The sequence below is a fragment of the Lutra lutra genome, chromosome 3 (genome assembly GCF_902655055.1).
Source record: "Lutra lutra chromosome 3, mLutLut1.2, whole genome shotgun sequence".
Lineage (NCBI taxonomy): Eukaryota > Metazoa > Chordata > Mammalia > Carnivora > Mustelidae > Lutra > Lutra lutra.
In genome coordinates, this window is record NC_062280.1 from 125,491,797 (window position 1) to 125,516,212 (window position 24,416).

Consider the following 24,416-nt stretch of genomic DNA (forward strand, 5'->3'; position numbering starts at 1 on the left):
TTTTTTTAAAACATTTTTTAAAGAAGTATGTATTCTAATATTGGACTATGTGTATGAGTCTGTATTCATATTTTGAGTTACACTTTTGGAAACATTCTTAGACATGGAATTACTGTTTCAAAGATTATGATCATTTTTAAGGCTTTTGATATGGAATTTTCAAGTATCTTTCTGTATCCTATTTTAAAAGACAAATGTTAAACAAAAAATAAAAACAGATGTTCAGGAATGGTTTCTTAAAATATGTAACAATTGAGTGTTAATACTCTGCATCAATAAAATGCTAACAACTATTATTAATGGTGAGAATAGGAATTTGCATGTTATTTTCTGAGATAGACATTTTATGTGTATGTTTCAAATTTCAATCACTATTTGGATATCTCAACTTTTTTCTTGCTGTAGGAAAAAACATTTTAATATAGAATAAAATTATTTGAAACTAAAATTTGTAGTATAGTAATATTTTTAGCTTTCCCATGGAGTTTATATGTTGACTTTTAAATGCTATCAAAAGTAGACTAAAGGATGAATAATAATACTTCTTTTTCTAAGTGCCTTGAATGTATAAATTACATAAAAATATTTTACATCTTTTTATTTTATTAGCTTCTCTTTCTTTGCATTATTAAACGTTGTTAATTCTAATGAAGGACCAGACTATGAAAATTCAGGCAGACGAACCTGGAGAAATTAAGCAGCAATCTATACTGCATTATGAAGAGATTTAAGGTTCCTTTAAATGAGAACACTTACTATGGTTTTTAGAATTTTATAAACAATTTAATGAGAAACATAAGATTAACTAGAGCTCAGAATTGAAGATAACGATTTTCTATGTATATCATACATACCTTTTCAGAAGCTCTTCTGACTTATTAAATGAAAAACAGTTTAGAGATACACTTTTGTTTGTAATTTCTGGCCACAGAGTAATAGAACTTTGAAACTATAAAATCTTTGTATTTCATGTTTATGTTGTAAAACATGTAGTATTTCCATCTTTAAAAACTTTACCTCTCTTTTTAGTAAGAATTAAAATATCTGGTGATAAATTTGTAAATATGTAATGTTCTCTAGAATAGATGGTTTTAAGGCGTTGCTTAAGTGTTAAAATCCAAGTCCAGTAACTTGGAGTGTGGTTTACGATATTACCCACCTCACTGCCCCTTTAATTTTCCTCATGATTTGGTCTCAAGCGTACAAACATTTACTACAGGTAGCCTTCCTTCCTTCCTAAACACATTACTAATAGTATGGTTAAGAGTCCTCTTTTCTTTTTTTCTGTTTGATTTTTCTTTTGGTTGTAAGCAAACAAATGCATCCTAATCCATATAGGTTCTGATTAAATATGTACTGAGTGTTTGCTGAACGAAGTATTCTCCAGTTTGTGTTTTAGTCACTTAGAAAATATTTGAACGTCCGTTGTATGTGAGGCATTGAGTTTAACAGTAACTGTGGTGTATGATTTTTATTACTGTTATAAGCATTGTCAAGTTAAAAATTTATTAGATTTGTGAGTTACTTGAGTTGTCTGTATGGAAACTTATGTAACTTACCTTCCAGATCCTCTAACTTCACCTGCTTCATCCTTGTTTAATGATTTTGGTGCCCTCAACATCTCTCAGAGAAGAAAGGTAGGTGAAGTTGAAATTTATGTGAGACTAAATGGAATACAGAGGTGATACTGGGATCATCACCTATATAATGGTCAATATTCTCTTAAGTTGGGGGGCGTTTTTATGGACTGTGATATTTTTCTTGCTTTTGTTTGCCCTTTTCCTTGGTATATATTTCATATATGTAGAATTTGATTTGTGTCTGTGCATGAAATAGAGATTTTTTATGTGAAGGGATGAAATCCTTTTGCTCATTTTCTTTATCTTAATGTATTCTGTTTTTAAGAAAACATCTAATTTAATGTTGTGGTTGCTGTTGATGTGACCCTTTACAGGCACATTAATCATGTCTTAACTTTATTTTTTGACTGCTTTGTCTAAAATATCAAATATTTCTCCCCTAATTTAAACGTCTCATGACAAGGCAACCTTAAAAATCTTCCAACTTTTCATAATTGGTTCACCTGTTTGAAAACAGCTTAAAATCTCTTCATGTTAGAAATTTAATTTTATTTGGCATTGAGGTTGATAGGCCATGCATAGGTTTTGAAGTATTTTATAGGGACTAGCTCTGTGACAAGGAGAAATGAAGTTCTACTAGAAGTTTGAAGCCTTTGAGTCTTAATGAGAATCATTATGTCAATAGTAATAATGATGTAGAGGAGGTGGTAGTTTTAGTTGGGGTTAGTAGCCCCTAAAGATGTTCAGGAGGTTGTAAATCTTGGTGGAAATTACTGCAGTGTTATAACTAATTTCAGTTTCTTAAGTAATGGAAGAAAGACCCTCCCCCCTCATATAAAGAATATTAATTTTAGGAAATTGATGCAAGTTTAAGATGCTTTTAGGAAGTTATCTGATCAGAGGGTAGTATAAAATGAAATTGAAGAAGCCTAGATATTCTCAAGAATCATGGGATCAGATATAAATGACATCAGTACCTTATGTACCTACTATTATTTCCATTTTGAAACGAAAGATCAAGGAGATAATTACTGAATGCTTTTAATGATAAATGAAAATGTGTGGGCTTGATTTTATAGACTTACTAATGGGCTATCATCAAGAACACATTTACACTTGCTTTACTGTGTGTAGGGAGCTATTCTCATAAATTGGAATATGTAGTTTCTGAATCCTTATAGTAGAAGGGGAATAGAATTGACTCATTGGCAGTAGTGGGAAGTGACGGTAGGCAAAGCCAGTCAATATGGAAGGAAACTGAAATGCTGAAAAGCAGATACAAGCTAGAAATCAGATTATCTGGAGCTATTTGGTGTAAGGAAAAATATAAAGCCCTTAAGTAGTCTTAGGGGGTCCCCTTTTTAAATAATCAGTTAATTGTGATAAATTGCTTTTCCAATCTATGAGTAGAAAGTAAAACTAGAATGGCAGATAAACACTTAAAAAGTGTTCCTAATATGAGGGTTTAGTGGACTATACCTTTAAGTTGAAATATATGAGTTAGAGCTACTCACATTTGTTTTTGAGAAAATAGTAGCAATCTCTGGAGACTGGAAAAAGGAGGATATATAGTGCCTGTTCTTTTAAAATTCATTTTAGTAAAAGAAAGTGGTAAATGGAAATGTTATTACCAATGTGACCTCAGTATTTGGAATGGAAGCAGATTAATATGGTGAAATGAGCACTATTTTGAAACTTTTGAGGTCCTCTAGCTTTGTGACCTTGGTGCAACTTCCTGGGTTGTAATGAAATGATGAACATGGCCTGGATAATGCCTATGGTATCTTTAATCTTAAATCTCAGTGTCTTTAATCTTAAAACTCAGTGTCTCTCTAAACTGAAAGGACCTATGTATTAATCTCTACTTAGAAATTCAGGGTTCACATAGTATATCTTTGAAGGGCCATATTTTCTTGCCATTTACATTTAAAATAATATGAAAGGACATAAGATTTTTTTTTTCCAGTAGTGGACTATATAGTTACTATGTTTGGTACAGGTTGCATATGTTTTAAAATTGTTAATGGTTGAATTAACGTTTTGAATTTCTTTGTGTTAGAAAAACTCTTACCATAAGTGTTGCATGCTCCATGTTGTGAATTGAAGGCATCTGTAGACTTTCTTTTGTTGTAGTAATGCTTAATGACTGTTTCATGATGCAGTTTCAGTGGAAGTAACTCAAATTTAGGTAAATATAATTCTAGGTTAATCTAAGCAGGCTGTCATGATTACTTAGAGACATTTTATTTCATAATGATATTGGAGAACAGATAGGCCATACCTACTACTATTTCATAGCTAAGTTATTTTCTGGAAATCTCATTTGGTGATATTACTACACTTTGCCTGGAGAGTATATGAGTTATTGGGATCTGATCAGTCTACTGTTTTTACTGTAAGCAGACTTACTATGTGCTATGTGGGAAATTGAAAGAGTACTGATGTTTTTACTGCCCTCTCAAGTCTAGTTGAAGAGGCAATACATGAACCTACTTACAGCATATTAATTAGTATTAATTTAAATATGATGATTGCTAAATACCAGAGAATTCTCTAGATGTAGAAGCATTTATGGTGAAAAGATGTTTTGAGTTGGGGTTTTTTGAAGTATGAGTATCAAGTTTTGAATATGTTGAGGCAAATACTGAGAAGGTCTTGCTTGATTACAAGTAGAGAGTTAGGATCATCAGCAACTTTTTAGTTTCTCTGTATCATAGATGAGCTAAGAGATGATGACTGAGGAAGTTGCATCTATAGGAACTGGTTGAAGTAAAATGTGGGATGTGAAAAACAGTATTAAACAGGTTCATAGCTGTTTGTCTGGGTTGCTTTATTGTTGCTAGATGTGTGACAAACTTCCTGAAGAGTTGTATACCGAGAAGATATGCATTAGGGCAGTATTGCTCATGTGCAGGGCTTGGGGCTAGTCCCTCAAGTATTTGTGACCTGTGTGTAGGGAGGTAAGTTAAAATACTAAAAGTAAATTTTTAGAAACTTCTATAATAATTTGATAATTTGATACTGCAGCATCCAAATATGTGCTTATTTTTCTAATAACTCACTTTTACTTTATAAAATATACAACCACAATATTTAGGAAATTATTATTGAATCTTCATGGTATTTCACAACTGATGTTTGAGAAGCACTGATTTTTTTTTCTACATTAGATATATTTAATATTATAGATAGGGAAAGTAACCAGTGTTTGAAAATGTGTAAAATTATTGTTGGCCAAGAGTGGCGGTAAAAGAAATTAAATCCTAGCTGTGTACTCTGTAGGAGAGTTAAGTCCCCCAAATGCTGGAGATGGAGTTTTGATGAAAATGAGAGCTAATACATTTGAGAGTAATACGTGAGGAAACCTTAACAGCAAAATAGATGATGCTGTGAACTGGCCTGGGAGAAAAAGAGGTGAGAGTCATCCTGATTCACAACTGTGATCTAGAGAACAGTACAGTTTTGGGTAAGAATCCTTTGGGAAGAAAGTATCTTTATAACAAAGTTAGGTGTTGAAATACAGATATGTATAAATGAAGTGAATCAGTACTATGACATCTCAGTAGATATTCTTGCTATGCTGTGAATTTTTATGCAGGGCGACCACAAATGATTGAGACATGTCCTAAGCAGAGTGAGAAGCCCTCAAAATTTGTATTTGGCATTATTGGCTTTCTCTTGTATACCTTTCTTAGCCTCTCTTTGCCTTCTTTTTTAAGCCATCAAGAGTCCTTTTCCTGTTCAGCAACCCCCGCCCCCCATGCCCTGCCCACTACTCCCATTAAAGCAAAAAGGCTCTGGTGCCTGTCATTTATATTTCTTGCTTTAGTTATACTTTACAGTGATGTTTCAGTCAATATGCAGCTTTACCTGGACATTTGCGCTCCATTTCTAGTATTGGGATAACAGACTTTCACTTTAGTAAGTTTTTAACATTTTATTAACAAAGTCTTTAGACTTAGGGGACAAAGATTTGTGATGTATCCTGTTTATTTCTTCTGTTCTCGATTTTAAAACTGTTAGGATGAGGGAAGTGGAACCAGGTGGGACCAAGGGGTTTGGCTTATTTGCTGTTGTTTTATTTGTGAGGAGATGAAGGTTTTAGAGGTTCAGTTCTAGATTATTCTGCTTGAGGTCAAAGTTCACTAACTAAAGTTTAATTTAGTTAAACTTTCTCTGCTTCCTTCCATGTTTTATCTCAATTTGGAACCTCCTTCCCACTGTGTTCTACCTCAAGATTATACATTCCTCTTTCAGTCATCTTTATTACAAAATTTACTGGTGATATATATTGTATTTTCTGATTAATTTGACATTTAAGTTTTTTCTTATAACAATTTGGTTGTCATGTCTTCAAAAGATGACTTTCACACTGTTTCTACTCTTGAGAACAAAATATGGAGTAACAAGGAATGTGGAGAGTATTTATGGTAGGGTTCTTTTCTGGAGAAAGCTAAACTAAATTTGGAGAAATTAATAGAATTATGGCAGGGGCACCTGGGTGGCTCAGTCGTTGGGCGTCAGCCTTTGGCTCAGGTCATGATCCCAGGGTCCTGGGATCAAGCCCCGCATCTGGTTCCAACCCCGCATTGGCTTCCAACCCCGCGTCAGGCACCCTGCTGTGGGAAGGCTGCTTCTCCATCTCCCACTTCCTCTGCTTGTGTTCCCTCTCTCACTGTGTCTCTCTCTGTCAAATAATAAATTAAAAAAAAATAGAATTATGGCAGAGACAATTTGGATTGTAAATCCTTTCTTAATTCTTCTGATGGTTAAATTTATTTTGGAACATCAAGTCAAGTATTGATCTCAGGAAAAATAAAAAGTGAGGAGAAAATGGAGAAGATAGTAAACAATAACTAATTTCCACAATAATGGAAATTGCAATATAAAACTAAACTTGTAAAACCACAGTGTTTGAACTTTTTTGTATCTGTTCTCAAATACTGTTTTACTTAGCGTTTAGATTTGCAGGTCAGCCACATCGGTATCATTTACCTATGAGTATTGTGCAAGTCATGTTTCTATGTAAAATTGTGTTTAAAATTACAAATTAAACAGAGCTGTTCTTCTTTCAGTGGACTAGGCTGAGCCTCCATTCATCTCCACTTGCCGTGCTGTGGGAAGGTGTACTATCCCAACTTAAACCAGATGTAGTAAGGTTGTAGATTTAGAGCTAACATATGGGTCCATATGGGAATTGGTTGAGTCGTTGGAGTCCAGATTCCTATAGGCAGAGAAGCACCCATGGTTATTGTTTATAGCTTGCTCAGAGCCCCTTCGTGAATTTTTATTTCTCTCAAACAGTAGGAATAATAATAATCTAGCGGTATTGAATAATGGTTAAAGTTTTAGGGTTTGGAGTTGGATGCCAAGAGTCTGAATCTCCATTTCTTCACTGATTATCATTGTGTCTTTAAGCTTAGTTAAACCTTTCTTTCTTCGTTCACAAGATGAGAATAATAACAATATCTTGTGCCTACTGTGTGGAGTTGTTACGAGGACTAAATGAAATGTATTTCCTGGGTAGAAATGCCCAGTAAATGGTGGTTCTCATTGTAGTAATACATGGTATTAGCCAGACCTTTCTAGCCTTATTTGGAAATTGTTAACTGTTGTTGAATAAATAAACACCTGTTGCTGCCCACTCTGGATCCGGCTGTGTTATAACTGCCCCCTGGAGAAGTAGTTCTCTTATAGCTGCTCTGAGGATGTCTCTTTTCTTTGAGGTGTTCAGGCCTCTCCTCCTCCAACATTTCTTTTTTGCTCCCTCCTCACATAGCTGTTAACTTCTCAAACATGTGCTTCAAATTTGGTGAAAAGCTCTCTGGAGAGTTCTTATGATGTACTGGCAGACGGATAGAAACTTGATTTTATTCGTATCGATAATGATTTTCTGTATCTGTTCCAGGTAATATGGTGAATTTAAGTAATTCTTTCATAAATTAATGTTTTATATTATTTAATCTCCCCAACAGGTCTTTGAGAGAGATTATTTGGGAAATAGAAATTTTGGGAGATCAAGTAATTTATGTAGATTGATATAGATAATTATTTACATTTCAGAGAAAACAAAAAGTCTTTAGGGCAATATGAGAGATAAAATGAGTCTTAGATACAGTGAGAAACAGGTAGTGGAAACAGGCTACTGGTAATATGCAAGAGAGGAATAAAACATTGACCTTATGCTTGTTTCTTTTTCCATTTATGTGATTATCTCAGTAAAAATTTCCATAAGCAGAGTTTCTAGGGAAAGAGTATACAATTAAACTTTTGATATTTGACTTAACTTTTTAGAAATGTTGCACATGTTTATATTCCTATTCATAGATGGCGATTTTCCTAGAGCCTTGAAAACATCTCTGTCATTGTAGAAGGCAAAAAACCCCCTCATTGTTTAAATTTAATTTCTGGTGCTGTTGAACTTCTCATTTATGTTAATTGGCTATTGGTGTTTCTTTAATGTCTTTTGCTCATTTTTCTATTTGGCTATTTTTAAATTCATTGAAAGCTCTGTGTGTGTTAGAGATTTAAACCTCTTCTATGAGATGTTTCAATTCTTCTCCCCATTTTGTTTTTGGTCTTGAATTTCATAATGGATTTATGCTGTCCCTTTTGAAATGCCACACTTACTCTGATGATCTCTTATTAAGTACATTTAAAAAGAACAAAATATTAAGCTCATTTTGTTAAAATAACATGATAATTCTCTATTTGCTGAGTCAGTGATTTTTAAATTGAAGGAACTATCAATGTTTTCATGTAATTTGAATCTACTGTCATTTTTATTGCTAATGATCGATAGTAATTAACTTCCCTTAGCAAATGAATATGTTCTCAATCTTCTCTGCATTTTGTCAAATTTAAATTTCACTTTCTTTCTATTGCTTTTACCTCAATCTTAATCTTTTCTTTTCTTTGAAATGCTGCGTAAGTAACATTAGGTTCAAACTTGTTTAGAAATATGATAGCTCCTAGAGAAAAGGGCTCAACTTTGAAAGAGTTAATTTTGTTTTCCTACTAAATAAAAAGTACTCCAGGCTGGATTTCCAAGATTGTGTTGAGATAGAGATATGCTTTGGAAAGAACAGATTAAATTTTGTTGTAACAAATCAGGAGTTCAGCCTTGTACTACTTTGTGTATTTAATTTTAATTGGTACTTTGTGTGCAGTGACCACTTGGCTTTTCTTGGGTCAAGAAAGAATCTTCAAATTTATGATTGTAAGGAATTTGTTCTGTTGACTGATTATAAAAGATCTCATGGCAGATCTTTGTTTTAGAGGGTTGTTTGTTTTTTTTTTTTTTTTTTTTTTAAAGAGATGTGTGGTGGTTTGGTGTTTGATACTTAACCATATTTAAACGTGTGAACTGAATGAAGCAGCATGCCTTTTCTGTACAATATGTAATTGTATAGTCCTTATTTTGTTTTAGCTTTGGGCATTTTGGCTTGCCTAATGACAACTTGATAAAACGGTGGTGCATATACTACTTGGATTTAGGAACTAGTAGCTCACTCTGAGATTGTGTGGTTGGCTTTTTACTTTTCTCTGATCATTGTATTTACAAAGTGGAGTAGCCGATTTTAATAGCTTGGCATTACTGGTGGCTATCTCTGTTTTCCTACGAAGTAGGGGTCAGTAATGAATTAGTAAAGGTGAGTTTAGAATTCTTATCACAAACATGCTAGCTGAAGTTTTAGCTAAATTTAACCCAAACTGTGTAATTTCTCCAACTCTGTTTAATTCCCAGTATTTTTTTTTTTCCAAGCATTTTGAAAATGGGGACAGGGAGCTGCTTAATTTTATTTCTTTGAATGGAGCCTCTGTAGCTCTTGTTTCTTATTGATAACCATCTATGCCAGTTAGATTCAAAGAGAGATTGATTCATTTAGAAATTGGCATTTGGTCATTTTAGGATTAGCTAGTATAATGTAAGAGTGAAATATGTTTAGGAGTGTTATAGAATATGGAACAGCTTTCTTCAGATTGGAGGCAGAGTATCATGTAAAAGTACAAACTCCAGGGCCTGACGTTGTATTAGTTGTGAGATTATAGGCAAGTTATTTTAACTTCTTCTAAGCCTCACTTTTCTCATCCGTAAAGTTGGTTCTACAATTGTGCCAGTCTCACAGAATTATGATGATTAATACCATAATGGGTATAAAGTGCTTGGCATAGTGCCCTGTGCTTATTAAATGGTAGTTCCAGTCTTGATTGCTTATGATTCTGTAGTTTTAAAATGTGTTTATCTGTTTCTGAATGTGTGTGAGATTTACTTTTGATTAACCACTACCTTACTTTAAGTTCAATTATAGCAGGGTATATTAGAGTATAATAGTAATACCAAGTATATATATTATTTAGCAGATCTGAAGATCCTCTGTTACATTTTAAGATTGAATTTAACCAAGGGTACACATATAAATACATGAAAAGGGAAGATTTTGCTAACAAGCGAATAGGCGTTTTAGCACGATCTTTGGTTTTGATAAGGTACTGAAACACATTATAAAAACTTAAAATTGTTACAGTTGATCGTTTGTTGTGGAAATAAGGTTCATGACTTAAAAAAACAACTTTACTCATGTTCACTTAAAATAATTTTTTGTCATGGTATTTTATTTATCTACATTTTATATTCTAGTTCCATTCTAAAGCAAAAGAATGAAAGAAGTTGCAGTTTGGTGTTCTAGTTCTTTCGAAATTCAATATGGCCTTGCTTAGCAAGAGTATTCCAACTGATCTTGATTTTGTTGGAGTAGAACTCCATTGTAATATTGAGGTTTTAAGGACAAAAGTAATGACTGCTTTGTAGGCTTTCTTAAATTTATGCAGATAATATTGGGGGACTGATTCATAGTAGAGCTTAAAAATGTGTTTGCATGTGTATGTAAATCCTTTTTTGCTTTATTTGATATCATTTAGATCAGTTTTTACTTATAGCAGCATCTTCTGTTTTCATCCTGTCATCCTGTGCATTGATTCCACAAATTAAAAGTTCTTTTTCATTTACAGATGTTTACCTGCCCCTGAGTCTTAACAGTGAGCCTGTTTCTTGATAGACTGATTTGTCTATTTCATCCTACTCTTGTTTTTATTTGAACAATGAAAACTTAAGGAGTCTAATATGTTTTCACAAAAAGCCCATAATTAATAATTAATTGACAAGACAAAATACAATATAATCTTTGCAGCTGGCTTGCTCTGTTTCTGACTGTTTAAGTCTTTTACCCATGTAGAAAATGATTGGAGCCCACGCTACAGTGACTTGTAGGTCTGGATTTACTGTTTTAAATTAATTAGGTGTAGGAGCCTTTAAGATCCAGGTAACAAATTAGGTAGAGGTATAGTTCCCTATCTTGATGATTATATGAAAATTAATTTATTTGATTTAAAAATTCAAGTGGTTTTATTGTTTGGGGTCTGTTTTTTCCCAGTGACTTTAGATTAACCACTGAATTAATGGAATTACAGTCTCATATTTAGTTCTCATAATTATAAATATGCTAAAATGCCAAGGCATTTAATTAATTGAGGGAAGACCATTGTGAGTTAGAAGAGGTTATAAAAGAAATGCAGGTTTATTTTCAAATGAGTATGTAGTAGATTCTAGACCAGAGGTTTCTATTAGTGGACCTAAGACCATCAAGAGTGGCAGGAGGTGGGTTGCTGAGTTACTATAGCAAAAGGTAATGAATTTATGTAACTGTTAAGCATTGTCTAAAAGAAGATAATTCATATATATGTACCACTGTTTTTAAGTATATGGAGCAGTTTTGACTAATAAAATGAAAATCATCCAAAAATGTCATTCACAGTAACTTTAAATCATCATTCATTGTTTCAGAGCATAAAGGGTGAAAGCACAATTGTTTTTGATGTCCAAAAAGAGTTTTTAAATTTCAGGGTATTGGAAACTTTTTGTACTAGGATAACAATTTGATTTCTAGTTTATTACTAATTAGATGACATATAACTACATATGGCTGGTAATATGAAATGTTGTTTTGCAGTTGTACCAAAAGAATTGTGCACTGAAAAATTGGTCCGTTACTTGGTAGCTTTAATTAAATTTTCTATTACAAGCATGGTATTTATAGATTTTTCTTTGGCTTGACTGAAATTTCAGAAGAGGATACATCTTAGCTTTGTATTTCTAGGAAGAAGGGCATAGAACCTTATGCTGAAATGTTGACTGAATGAATATGTGAAAAAATGTGCATACATTTAGAGTTTTGAACTCAAACAGTCCTAAAAATTAGCTTTTACTGTTTGTTCTATTTTCGACATAGAGACTTACCTCAGTTATAAGGAATGAAGGTGGACTTCCTTTAGACCTAAACCATTGGAAATGGCTTTTATGAACCAGGGCAAGAAATTTTGATGAGCCAGGGCTCTGGGGGCTGCATGTGTAATGGTCTTAAAGGTCTTGAAGGCTCTAAGTATCTGGGTCAAGCTTTATGGATTTGGGATGTTGAACTATTGAATTTCTCTCTTTTTATATCAGGGAGTGGCTTCAGTTTCTGTCTGGACCAGTAGTTGTTTCTTATCTAGGTTATTTCTGTGACGTTCTCTGGAACTTCACTAAAGTGTGGTCACCAGATAAGCAGTACTAGCAGTCTTGGGAGCCTTTTAGAAATGTAGAGTCTCAGGCTTCACTCTAGACCCACTGAATCAGAATCTTTAGTAACATCTTGAGAAGATTCATGGGTTCATTATAGCTTAAATACGGAAGGATCCTTGAATACTTTTGTTCAGATCTAACTTGTTGTTTTATTTTTTAAATGCTCAGTATAAAGGGTAAAACTATTTTCATCTTCTTACTGTACTGTTTATTTAGATTTTGTGAAGAATGATAAAAATTCACTCTTAGAGTAAATCTTGAGACTTAAAGTAAAAATTTTGTAACTAGAGGGGAGGAAGGGGGAGATAGGGAGGAACAGTTTCAGACCCTGCTGTATATTTTCTACAGGAACAAAAAGAGATTGGGAATTTTGATGTATAATATTGACTTACTAGGAGGTGGGGTACAAAAGCTGGTTATTTACCGATAGGACAGGACATTTACAAATGCTTGCATTCCATAAGTGGAATTCCATAGAGGGGCAAGGCTATCAAGAATAGAGGATCAACAAGAGGACATACTTGTTTTTTTAACTCTCACATTTTCAAGATTGGTCTAGGAAAGGATTACTAGAAGCTAAGGAAAAGGGAAGAGGGATGTTGCTTTTGTTTGCTCTGGAGTAGAGAGTTTGGATTTTAAAGATCTCAAGAATTTTAGGGTAATAACTTTAGGGGTGAACATTTTCCATAAAATTTTGTCTGTCCCTTTTATTTCTTCATCTTCTATTTGGCTTCTCTGATTTCCTTAGCCCCCACTTTCAATCACCTATAGTTGTCATTAACCTAGCAGTTCTCTCCCCAACCAGTCTTTATTAGGTCTATTCCCGTTTCAGTTCCCTTGAGTTCACATCCTTCACCTACACCAGTGATTCTGAAATGGGGGCAGTTTTGTTTCCCCATGACATTGAAGATGTATTTGGTTGTCACATCTGGGACTGTGGTGCTTCTAGCATCTAGAGGTTAAAGCCAGGGATACTGCCAAACATGCTACAGTGCACAGAACTGCCTCCATGACAAAGAATTATCGAAAGTCTGTAGTGCTTATAGAGTTGAGAAACTCTAACCTCGATTAGGTTAGAGTCACAAATTTGTCAGAGTCCACAAATTTGTCTGCCTGTTTCCACTTTAATTTTCATTCAGAAGCTTTTAAGAGTTTCCCATTGCCCATGGATGAAGTCTGAAGTCCTTGGTGTAGGCTATAGAACAGTTTTTTCATTGCTTTGAAGACTCATCTTTTTGCTCTTCAGGGGTAGCCCTCTCTAAAGGGCCGACTGAATACTTGGGGTTTTCGCCTAACACCACAGTGCCTCTACATACACGTTTTTCCAAGCCTACAGTACCTCTCTCTCCCACCTGCTTCCTACATCTAGGTGCACTTATTCCTTCTTCAGAGTTGCATTCGTCTTCTCTGTGAACTCTTTGTCTCTGCCCTATGTTACCTTAATTATATATGCATTCTTTATATCACAGTATGTTCTGTTTGCATGACTTTGTTTCCTACTACATTATATTCTCTTTGAGGGAAAGGTGTGTGTTTTATTTAACATATTTAGAACAATTCCTGATACAAAGTAGTCTCTTAGATGTTTAGTTGAACATACATTTTTTTTCCTTCAAGGGATAAATAATAGGGTAGTTTGGAAATTAGTTTACAGTTGAGATTTTACTCTAATTTATGTCTCGTGCAGTAATATGTAATCTTTTTGCCTCACCTTCATGTTTTCTATTGCTGCTATCCCTTTTCAGATGTCATTTTGCCTTCCATTGCTTATGATGGTAATTTAAATGGTATTGATATCTTAGGTCTTTTCATTCAGTATCACATAGAAGGCTGTACTTTTGGATTAGATTTTAATCTCTGGCTAGTTATCGAAGAAAGTTAAATCTATAATGGCACATGTTTGGGGATCTCTTCCACCTAAGAGGGAAGGCATTAGGCTAATTATAGGTTTTTGAGGGTTGGGGTGGAGAGAGTAGTGAATTCTTCTTTGGAAAAATGAGCTGTTGGGGAGGGAGAATGCTACAGTGGATTAATTTAAATACTTTTTTTCTACGTTGCTTAGTGCACTGCTATAAGAAGATAAATTGTGCTATTGTAATAACCAGTTCAAAGCAGGTCTGCATTTGTGAAGGATCTGAATAACAGAAGACCATTTAACGCCATAATCTACTTGCTTTCAAATATATGACTGAAATTTAGGTGCCCTTGTAGTAATCCTATTTGATAGGTTATTTTGTTTAAATAAATACTCTGATGTGTTGGAACTTTTCTAATAGTTAAGATATTGTTTAGCCCAGACATTTTCTAAAATATAAAATTTAAATTAGTGAAAGCTTAATAAAGGTGTAGTATTTTTGCTGTGTATCAAAGCCTTGTAGTTGTGAGCAATATTACTAGAAATAACTTGCTTTAAAATTCTTTCATTTATAATATGTTCTGATGGGTACATATTTATTTTCATCCACAAAAGTTGCTTGTGATATAGACATAAAGAGTAATTGAATTGGCACAAGAGTGCATGGAGATGGAACTATTTTAGCCTCATGGAACTTTATCCACTGCTGTAATTATTGAGATGGTAGGTAGTTTAGTTACCTTATGCAAGTTTAATTTTTTTTTTCCTCCTAAGTCAAAGACTACTAGCAGAGGCCCATTTCTGTAGTTAGTGTCTACTTTGCATAGAATGATTTCATAGGCATTATTTGCATGGTCATTTTGAAATTTAGAAATCAAGTGTTTTCTTCAAATTAGTTTTCTCTAGTGGTCAAAATTATATTTTATATATTTCATATGTTTGGCTAGGACACTTTTTTTGAAGAAAGTTAATTTTAACTATTTGCTTTAGCAGACTTATGACAGAACAGTGAGTAAACATAAGTTATTTCAGGTCTTAAACTATCTCCCCAAGAATGATTAGCATTCCTTAAAGGGAAAAATATATTTTTTTATTTTAATATATTTTTAAATATATATATATATAAAATATATTTTATTTTTATTTTATTTTATTTTTTATTTTTATTTTTATCTTTATCTTTATTTTATAAAGATAAATATATTTTATCTTTATAGGAAAAATTCCTATAAAGATATAATTTCTGCAAATTTGCTATAAATTAGAGAGGTAAGGTGGTGGAAACTATCATTAATTTTCACATATAAAAAAGCCCTGCCAACCACTACTAAGGTTGTTTACTAACTTCATTATAATGTTTGCCAGTGACTTCATGCTTTTATTGGACAAGCTATTTAATATCACTCTGTGTACATTACCGGTATACTCATAACACCCATGAAAGTTGTGTATTTTTTTTTTTTTTTTACAAAATTTGAGCTTATTTCATTTAATACCTTAAGTTGAAGGCCCACTTAAGACATAGTGACTTGTACTTTTGCCTAATGTGCATAGAATTTAAAAAACTTTTAAAAATCCATTCCTTAGGAATTAACTGCTTCTTTTAAGTGGAGGTAGTTCCTCAGCAGGAAATAAGATAGCAAAATGGGAACAGAAAAAGACATAGTTTGGAGAATTTTTTTTTACCTGTATTTGGTGCCCTTTGAAGCATTTCTTCATATTGCAGTGAGAATAGGTAAGTGCCAGTGGAAAAAAATTTGCAAGGCATTTAACTTTGCTGATAAGTTAATTTCTATTCATTAAGGTTTTATAAAATAAAATTATAATGTATACTTCTAAAACATCTGTTGCTTTTTACCTATATGTTGTTCAGCCTGTTAGGACTGTGGGTTATTTTGGAGGTATGTATTGGGGGAGGGGGTTGGGAAATGGTGGGTGGTGATAAGGACATTAGAGGGAGTGTCTTAGAAATTTTACTTGTTTCCTATTCCACCATCCCTGGTATCATCTGTATGTTAGTTATGTTAGTTTAGATTAGTGTGGGGGATGTTAGGAGTGGCCTGGTTTCTTTCCTTCTTTTTCCTAGCCAAGGAAGTATCGCCTGGGGATGCTGGAGGAGAGGCTAGTTCCGATGGGATCAAAGGCACGAAAAGCAAAGAACCCTATTGGCTGCCTTGCTGACAGGTGTAAATCAGGAGTACCCATCAATATGGTTTGGTGGAACAGAGTCACAGAAAACAATTTACAGGTAAAAATAATTTTATTAGACATTTTTTGAAAGTGAATATCTTGGTTGCTTTCTGTGTCTGGGTGGGATGGTGGGCATGAGATTGAATGGTTTAGTTGATATCTTTAGGTGATTTTTTTTTTTTTTTTTTAATCAAAGGAAGGTTAGTGGCTTGTTAACCAACTAAATGACTTTGGTGACTTTTTGAACTTTCTCTGCTTATAGTTTACTTTTCTAAAAGTATACTAAATTTAGTTTTTCCCTTTTGGATTTTGTTAACAGATAGGAGGTCAGTTATTTTTAATACACAAAGTTATTCAGGGTACTATATTAAAAAATCATTATAAAATATATTATGGGAAACTTCATTTATACTCTGAATAACAGGAAGCTTCATATGTTTACTTTTTGTACATTTTTACTAAATAAAAATTATATGTAAACAAACTTGTTAAGTATTGGCTCTAAAACGAGCTTCAATATTATGTTGTCATAGGCACGTACATTTTAGTCTTTGACTCTCCCTTATCAATACTGAATAATGAAAATGGATTTTGTAACTCAAAAATTGTCTTTTGAATAAGATTCTGAAGTACCTATGAAATAATTTGAATTAGATTCAGTTTTAATTTGGAGTTTAATTATTCTCATTTTAAAAAATTGGTAATGGTATAATATAGCTCTTAACCCAAATTTCAGTTTAGATGTAAGCAGAATATTTTTCTTTCCCAAATGTTCTGAATACATGGGTATTTTTAATGTATATTGCTAGCCAAACGTCTGTAATCCCACATACATGTACCACACACAGAAAAGCTATAACAAAGGTAACAACTTGGTTATATTTCTGTCACCAGCCTTGTGTTACGAAGGGGTTCCACAATATTTTGGTCTGTTCAGTATTAATACCATAGCAATATCTTTATTGCCTTGGGCACAAAAATAAAGGAGTTAGTCCAAAAATATTGCAAAACATAGTTTCTGTCCCAAATGAAATTTTCATAGTATTTTCTAAAGGTAAGGGAAGCCTGGGGGTGGGGAGAGAAGTCCATGTCATGATACACTTATAATTTCATTGAAAAGTTTTGACTATGTCAATTATGAATAGCAGTGTAGTTCACTGAATTTTTGTCTTTTTAGATTGGTAGGAGAGAGATTTGATGTGGATTGTTAGAATTATTTTTCAGTTTTAAAAAATCAGAATAAATGGGGCCCTAACTGTATAGAACTGTTAAAAGTGGAACTGGAAGTGCTTGTAGGCTGTGGGGTAAAACAGTGATAAATGCACGGGTGTATCCACTTGGCTTTTCCACAGCTGCCCCGTCTTATCCTATTGTCAGCTTTTGAGGTACCTCTGTGTAGCACAGCTTGAAAAATCGTTAGGTTACTTTAAGAATGTATGCTAGGAATTGTTTTATTTTTAATTAAAACAGGTTATAATAGATAAACTTTTCAATGTACAAAAGATTGAATTTGTGTTATCTGAATCTCCTATTTCAACTACTACTATTATTTTATACTTCAGCTAGTTCTTTTCCTTTAAGGACATGAGGAATGCTTTAGTTGCTTGGTCTGATACTGGAAGGACAGTATCACCTTGCAATATCATCACATGTTGAAGTATTGAAAAATGCCCATCTGTTGTCCATTACTATGTTTGTGGATTCCTAAACTGTGGATACCTGGTGTTGTTTATGCAGTGCAAGGAGTATGTCAGTACCTTTTTTTTTTAAAAATTGGGGTTTTTATCTTTTTGATGTGTAAGGAAACTAATTCGTGTGAATCAAATCTTTACCTTTTTTTTTTTAAGTTCTCTATGATGCTTTTTAACATATTTGTCCACAAAAATTTTATAGAGTAAAAAAATATGAGTAGCCAGATCTATTAATCTTTCCTGTTTCATTTGTTTCCTTTCTTTTAAATCTTAGGCCTTCTCAATCCTAAGGTCAGAGAAATGTTTATTTGTACTTTGTTTTAGTAATTATAGCTGTGTTTCTTAAATGGTTACCTTATGCCAGGCACTGTGCTAAGCTCTTTACATATATTGTTCCTTTTGGTCTTTCTAATAGCTCAAGAGAGGAATATTACTATTAAATGAAGAAACATTTTCAGAGAAGCTAAGTAACATTAAGGTTAAATAGTAGTAGTAAATAGAGGAGCAGACATTTTAACCCATGTTTGTCAGACTTTAAATTCTCTTAATCTTTATGTGATATACCCTCTATTGAACTACAGCTGTGGTTAGCTTAATTATCTAACTGGTTAACTGAACTTCTGTAGGACAACTTGTTTTTGGATGAGAGTGCATACATATTTTATATCCATGGATTGTAACTTATGCGTAACAGCAGGATTGGTTAAGGTCAGTCCTTTTTCCTCATGATTCCATCTGATTCTCAGTGACCTTTAATTACTTTTCTTTCTGGAACTGGAAACATTTCTTTACATTGATTTCTTAGTGTTAAGCTAACATCTTTAGAAGTTTTTCCACTTTTGAAAACAAAAGATAACCAACAAAACCCTTATACCAAAATGAGCAACAGAAACTTTTCTCTGAAGGTTTCCACATGAATCATTCATAATTGCATTTATTCTCTTCAGTGTTGGATTTCTTTCAAGAGCCCCATGATCCCCTTTTAGTACTAATATATATATATATATATATTTTTATTTTCCATTAAGGATCTTATATGAGAGAGCCTGTTTACACATTTGTAAGACAGTGATTCATGCTTTCATTTAAAACATACATATAAAAATACATGTGTATATATATAAAAAACATGCTAATTAAAGAATCAAAGGCATTTATTATTTTCCTTAGTTTTTCATAGTGTGGTGAAGGCTAAATTTATTTTTCATATGGCTCTTTGAAATATTGATAATGTTCATCCTGTTTCCATTATTCTCTTTGTGGAGTTCCCACTTGAGGACCCATGGAATAGATTCGTTATTTTCTCTGATTTCTTTACCACCCATTTATGCCTTCAGTGTCTGCAGTTTGGTGTCATCAAAATTTTGCTAAAATTGGGACACCTGGGTGGTTCGGTCAGTTAAGGGTCTTCCTTTGGCTATGGTCATGATCTCGGGGTCCTGGGATCAAGCCCCATATAGGGCTCCTTGTTCGGCAGGGAGCCTGCTTCTCCTCCCTCTCTCTGTGCCCTCCCCCCACCCTGCTCATTCTCTCTTCTCTCTTTCTCAAATAAATACGTAAAAATGTTAAAAAAAAATTTTTTTTGCTGAAATTGCTCTCAAAATTTGTCAGAGAGCTCCTTAATTACCAAATAGGGTGTTTTATCCAGTGCTTAAAACTGCTGGCCACCTCACTACTTTGAAACTTTCCTTTTTTCAGTCATGACTTTTTGTTTTACCCCTAGCTCCTCGTGAGCTCCTGTTCTTGGCTCACTCATTCTTTGCTTTCCCTTGTATGCCTAAGACCTAAAATTTTATTTCTATTAGGGTTGTCTCTGAGTTCAAGACTCATATTTTTTTGTGCTTTTTGATATCTTTGCATGTTGATATGTATCCCACTGTCATTGCAAATTTGGCTTGTCTATAACAGGCATTTTTCTATTTTCAAAATCTGCAGTTTCTTTTGTAGTTCTTCTTTAATGACTTTATCATCTTCCCAGTCCAGTGACTGAGGCTTACATATCTTAATTTCTCCCCGTCATCTCACATTCTACATTTATTATAAGAAGGAAACTATTGAAGTTTTGACTAATTGAAAGATAGTACATTGGACAGTTTATTTGCCATCATATTAAGGCTTTGCCACAGTAGTGACATATTATCCTCTTTTGACAAATAGCATAAGTTGCAATTTAGAAAAGCTTTTTTTTTTTTTTTTTAAGATTTTATTTTTAAAGTAATGTCTACACCAACTGTGGGGCTCAGACTCATAACTCTGAGGTAAAGAGTCACACGCTCCACTGACTGAGCCAGCCAGGTGGCCCAGACCTTATTGTTAATAAGCAGTAGAGTTAGGATTCTAGCCCAGCCCTGTTTAATTCTAAATCTGAGATTTTGCTACTATGTTGTCTGCCTCTAATCCCTATTCCTTAAAATTCTGCAGTATCTTCCTCTTCTTTCCTTTTTTAACATTACTGACATAGTTTCTACCCTAAGGGTATCTTCTGTATAATTTTTGTCAAATCCCTTTGGGTGTGTTTTACTTATCTAGGGCTCTCTATCTAACTGTTCATACATACGAAATTCTAATCAAATGGAATCTTTCATACCTCATATAATATGAAGTACATTGTCAGATCTCTGTATCTTTGTACGTTGTTAACTGAGCCTAAAAAAAAAAAACTTTCCTCCTTTTCCTTTGAGTTAATTCAAATACTACCTTCATTATAAATACTTGCCTGAAAGAATTTTTTTTTACCTATTTCTGTAATACTTGGTGTTGTTTATGAGTTATTTCATTGTTTTATATTGTTTCTTCACCTGTTTGCTTTTTCCCATTGGACTGTAAATATTTGAGACTGAGCGTGTATTTATTACTGTATTTGTACCCTTAATGTATTCTGTCTCTAAATGTTACTGTTTAATTTCCTTTCATTAGGCAGTGTATATAATTTGTGGTAATTTATTCCAGTACTTTTCTATGTTTAAAAATTGTTCTGGGATTTATAGCCACCATATTACTATTGCTTATTTTTATTATCACAGCTGATTTAGAACAGAGGATAGTTATTTCTTTTTATATGTTAGAGAATCTTTTTTTTTTTTTTTAAACTCATGAAGGTTTATCATTGTTTAAGTGTTCTTGATATTTCCTAATCTTCTGATCCTGGTAGTAGTCTTAATTACTTATTGACATAGTTGTTAAGTCACAGGGCTTCTCCATTTTATATTTTTCTCATCATCTTAGCCCAAACACCAAGCAGATGGTAGGTGGAAGGTCACCCGAGACTCCATATCAGTAGTACTTTATTGTACTTAAGTGTAAATTCTCTTTATCATTCTTTGGTCTTTGCCTAGGTTGTTTATCCATTTCTCTGCCTGACCAATCTGTATGTCAGTTTCCAAATTTTTGATTTGTTCTGTGATTATATAGTTCTTCAGATACCATTGTTTAGGATTGCAATATTATAGCACTTACCTTACAGAATTGTGAGGATTCAAATTTCCAAGCACATAGTAGATACTAAATAAATTTCCATTCCGTCAGTTTCACCTTATCTCACTCCTAAACTTGGTCTCTTTATATTTACATAGGATGCCATCAGTTATATTCAGATGTATGTGGCATGGTGTGTGTATTATATACATATAGAGAGAAAGAGGCAGTAACATTAATTGTCTTTTAGGGGCTCACATTTTAATGCCAACTCTCTTGAATATTTTAAAAATTTGTTTAAAAATGCCCCCCCCCCTTTTTTTTAAGAAAAGCATAACAGGGGCACCTAGGTGGCTCAGTGGGTTAAGCCTCTGCTTTTGGCTCAGGTCATGATCCCAGGGTCCTGGGATCGAGCCCCGCATCGGGCTCTTTGCTCAGTGGGGCGCTTGCTTCCTCCTCTCTCTCTGCCTGCCTCTCTGTGTACTTGTGATCTCTGTCAAATAAATTAAAAAAAAAAAAATCTTAAAAAAAAAAAAAGAAGGCATAACAGTGTGCTTTCACCTTTCCCATAAGACTTAGTGTTAAGGGCTGCCAGAATGGTTCAGTCACTTAAGCATCCGACTCTTGATTTTGGCTGGAGCTGTGATCTCCATCAAGTACTCTGTTGGCCCCTGATCTCAGCAGAGAGTCTGCTTGTGGATCTTTTTTTCTCCCTATGCTTCTACCCCTGCACGCATGCTCCCTTTCTTTCCTTCTCTCAAATAAATAAGTCTTTTTTAAAAAATTATTTTTATTAACATATAATGTATTATTTGCCCCAGGGATACAAGTCTGTGAATTGTCAGGCTTACACATTTCACAGTACTCACCATAGCACATACCCTCCCCCATGTCCATCACCCAAAAAAAATCAGGTGTCAGCTGGAATAAAAGGATGGGAGGTGCATGGCTTTGTGAACTTCTCAGGGTATTGCAGGTTAAGATTTGCCTAGAAGTAATGATATGTTAAATAAATTTCTGTTCATTTTGTCTCAGACTTTTGGAAATAATGGGTTATAGATCATAAATCAATAGTGTTACTGTTGTTTTAGCTTACCCCCGGAGTGATGTAAATGAATGAGAATGGTTGGACTGTTGGCTTTATTAGGAGATTCATACTTGTCAGCATCTCGTTTGATGGCATTTGTCCGCCTTGTGGTTTGATTAAATGGCATTTCTTGTAAGGAGTATTTAATTAGAAGAATGCTCACATTAAGATCTTTTGACTCACAAATTCTCCTGTGAATTCTAGTTGCTTGTTACTGGTGATTTTAAGATCCCAGGGAGGTTTTTGAAACTCACCAGATATATCTCAATCTTTAGTTACTTTCTGATTTTTAGTATTAATTCAGGTGATTTCTAGACGTTAGGCCCTAGGAGACAGGATGGTTTGGGCTTTAGACTGGAATGGTTTGGAATTTTTTAAGGTTGAAACTTAAACCCTCTATCTACTCAGTGTTCCTCAGGACTTTGAAGAGTTCTAGAACTATGGTGCAGCGAAAACAGCATTAGTATGTATGCACTGCTTTCTGACCTCAGGCCCACTTCTTTTCTCCCTTTATAGCTGGTATTCTAAGCCTTTAACACTCCTTAAACCTGGGGTGCCTGGGTGGCTCAGCGGGTTAAAGCCTCTGCCTTCGGCTCGGGTCGTGATCCCAGGATTCTGGGATCAAGCCCCACATCGGGCTCTCTGCTCGGCGGGAGCCTGCTTCCCCCTCTCTCTCTGCCTGTCTCTCTGCCTGCTTGTGATCTCTGTCTGTCAAATAAATAAATAAAATCTTTAAAAAAAACAAAACAAAACACTCCTCAAACCTATTCACCCCTTCCATGTCACTTTTGAGTAAATGACTTGTGTACTTCACTGGAGGGAGAAAGGGCATGAGAATGAATTGCTTCTTGTGGTAACTTTCAACCTGTGGACAGCATTTTCATTCATAACTTTTTTCTTACTCTTTTTCCTCCTGTTTCAGACAAACAGTTGTTCCTTTATTATGTGCTTCAGAACCTGTCTTTATTCCCTCTAACAATTTATTATTTATCCCTTTTCAGTTTTATATAATGTCTCCCTCAACAGTGATTTCTTCCTCCTAGCTTGTGATCATGTAATGTTTAAATTTCTTTTGCTCTGGGACCGTGGGAGTAAGGAATGCTATCTGAAGAAATGTTTTAGCATCAATATGTTTGGGAAATTGCAGTAAAATTTGAGAAATGCTTACTACTTATTGTTGCTACTTTTTTTACCTTTAATTCATCCCTCAATTCCCATTGTTTGCCATTCGCTTTCACCACTATGTTGAAACTTTTTGATATGGTCACCTAAGTACCAAAAGTACCAGTTCTTATTTGATCTCTAATGCGTTTGACCTTGCTGACCATTCCTCTTTCTGTGAACTTAGCTCTTAGGCTGTTCTTTGTTAGTCTGTTTTGAGGACCTCTTGTTTGTTGCCTTGACCTCAGGAACTCTCTCAAACTCTGTCCTTCACTCCCTTCTCATTTATTCCACACGGTGCTCCTTGGGGGTCTCAGCAGATATTTATTACTTCAGCTACTCCCCATCCATAGCTGACTTTCAGGGTTGTTTTTGTTTGATTGTTTGTTTGTTTGTTTTTATCATCCCCTCAGTCCTTTGCATTCTCTCTGAATACTAACTTCTTCAGAACATCTTCATTTATGTGGTGTAAGACTTTGAAAATTCATTCTGTCTAAAACAAACATCACATCTTTTTCTTTAAATGTGTTTTATTCACACATGTCTGTATATGCCTGCCGTCTGTCGTGATTATGGTATCACCCAGTTGTGAGTTTTTCTTGACTCCTCCATGTTCCTTATTTGTCACATCTTTTGGCCACCAGGTGCTGTTGATTGGGCTGCTTTGAAATTGTCTTCACTTTTAATATTACTGAGTTATAATTTAGGTCCACTTTCATTTCTTACCTGGATTGTTATTATTGTAAGACTGTTATTATCTAGTATCCTGCTTCTGGTCTTAACTTTCAAACCACTACCTGACTGATATTTGATCTTG

General features: G+C 34.1%; 1 protein-coding gene across 5 annotated transcripts in view; it reads left to right on the plus strand.

The window, feature by feature from the left end:
* The window catches only part of PAN3 (poly(A) specific ribonuclease subunit PAN3), a 127,928-nt gene that overhangs the window by 23,232 nt on the left and 80,280 nt on the right, over positions 1–24,416 (plus strand). For 3 of the 5 annotated variants that reach the window (XM_047723026.1, XM_047723028.1, XM_047723025.1), the window contains exons 4-5: positions 1,567–1,637; positions 16,143–16,304. In XM_047723026.1, the coding sequence (XP_047578982.1) occupies positions 1,567–1,637; positions 16,143–16,304 (233 nt within the window). The remainder of the gene's footprint in view (positions 1–1,566; positions 1,638–16,142; positions 16,305–24,416) is intronic. The other 2 variants (XM_047723030.1, XM_047723029.1) reach the window with 1 other exon arrangement.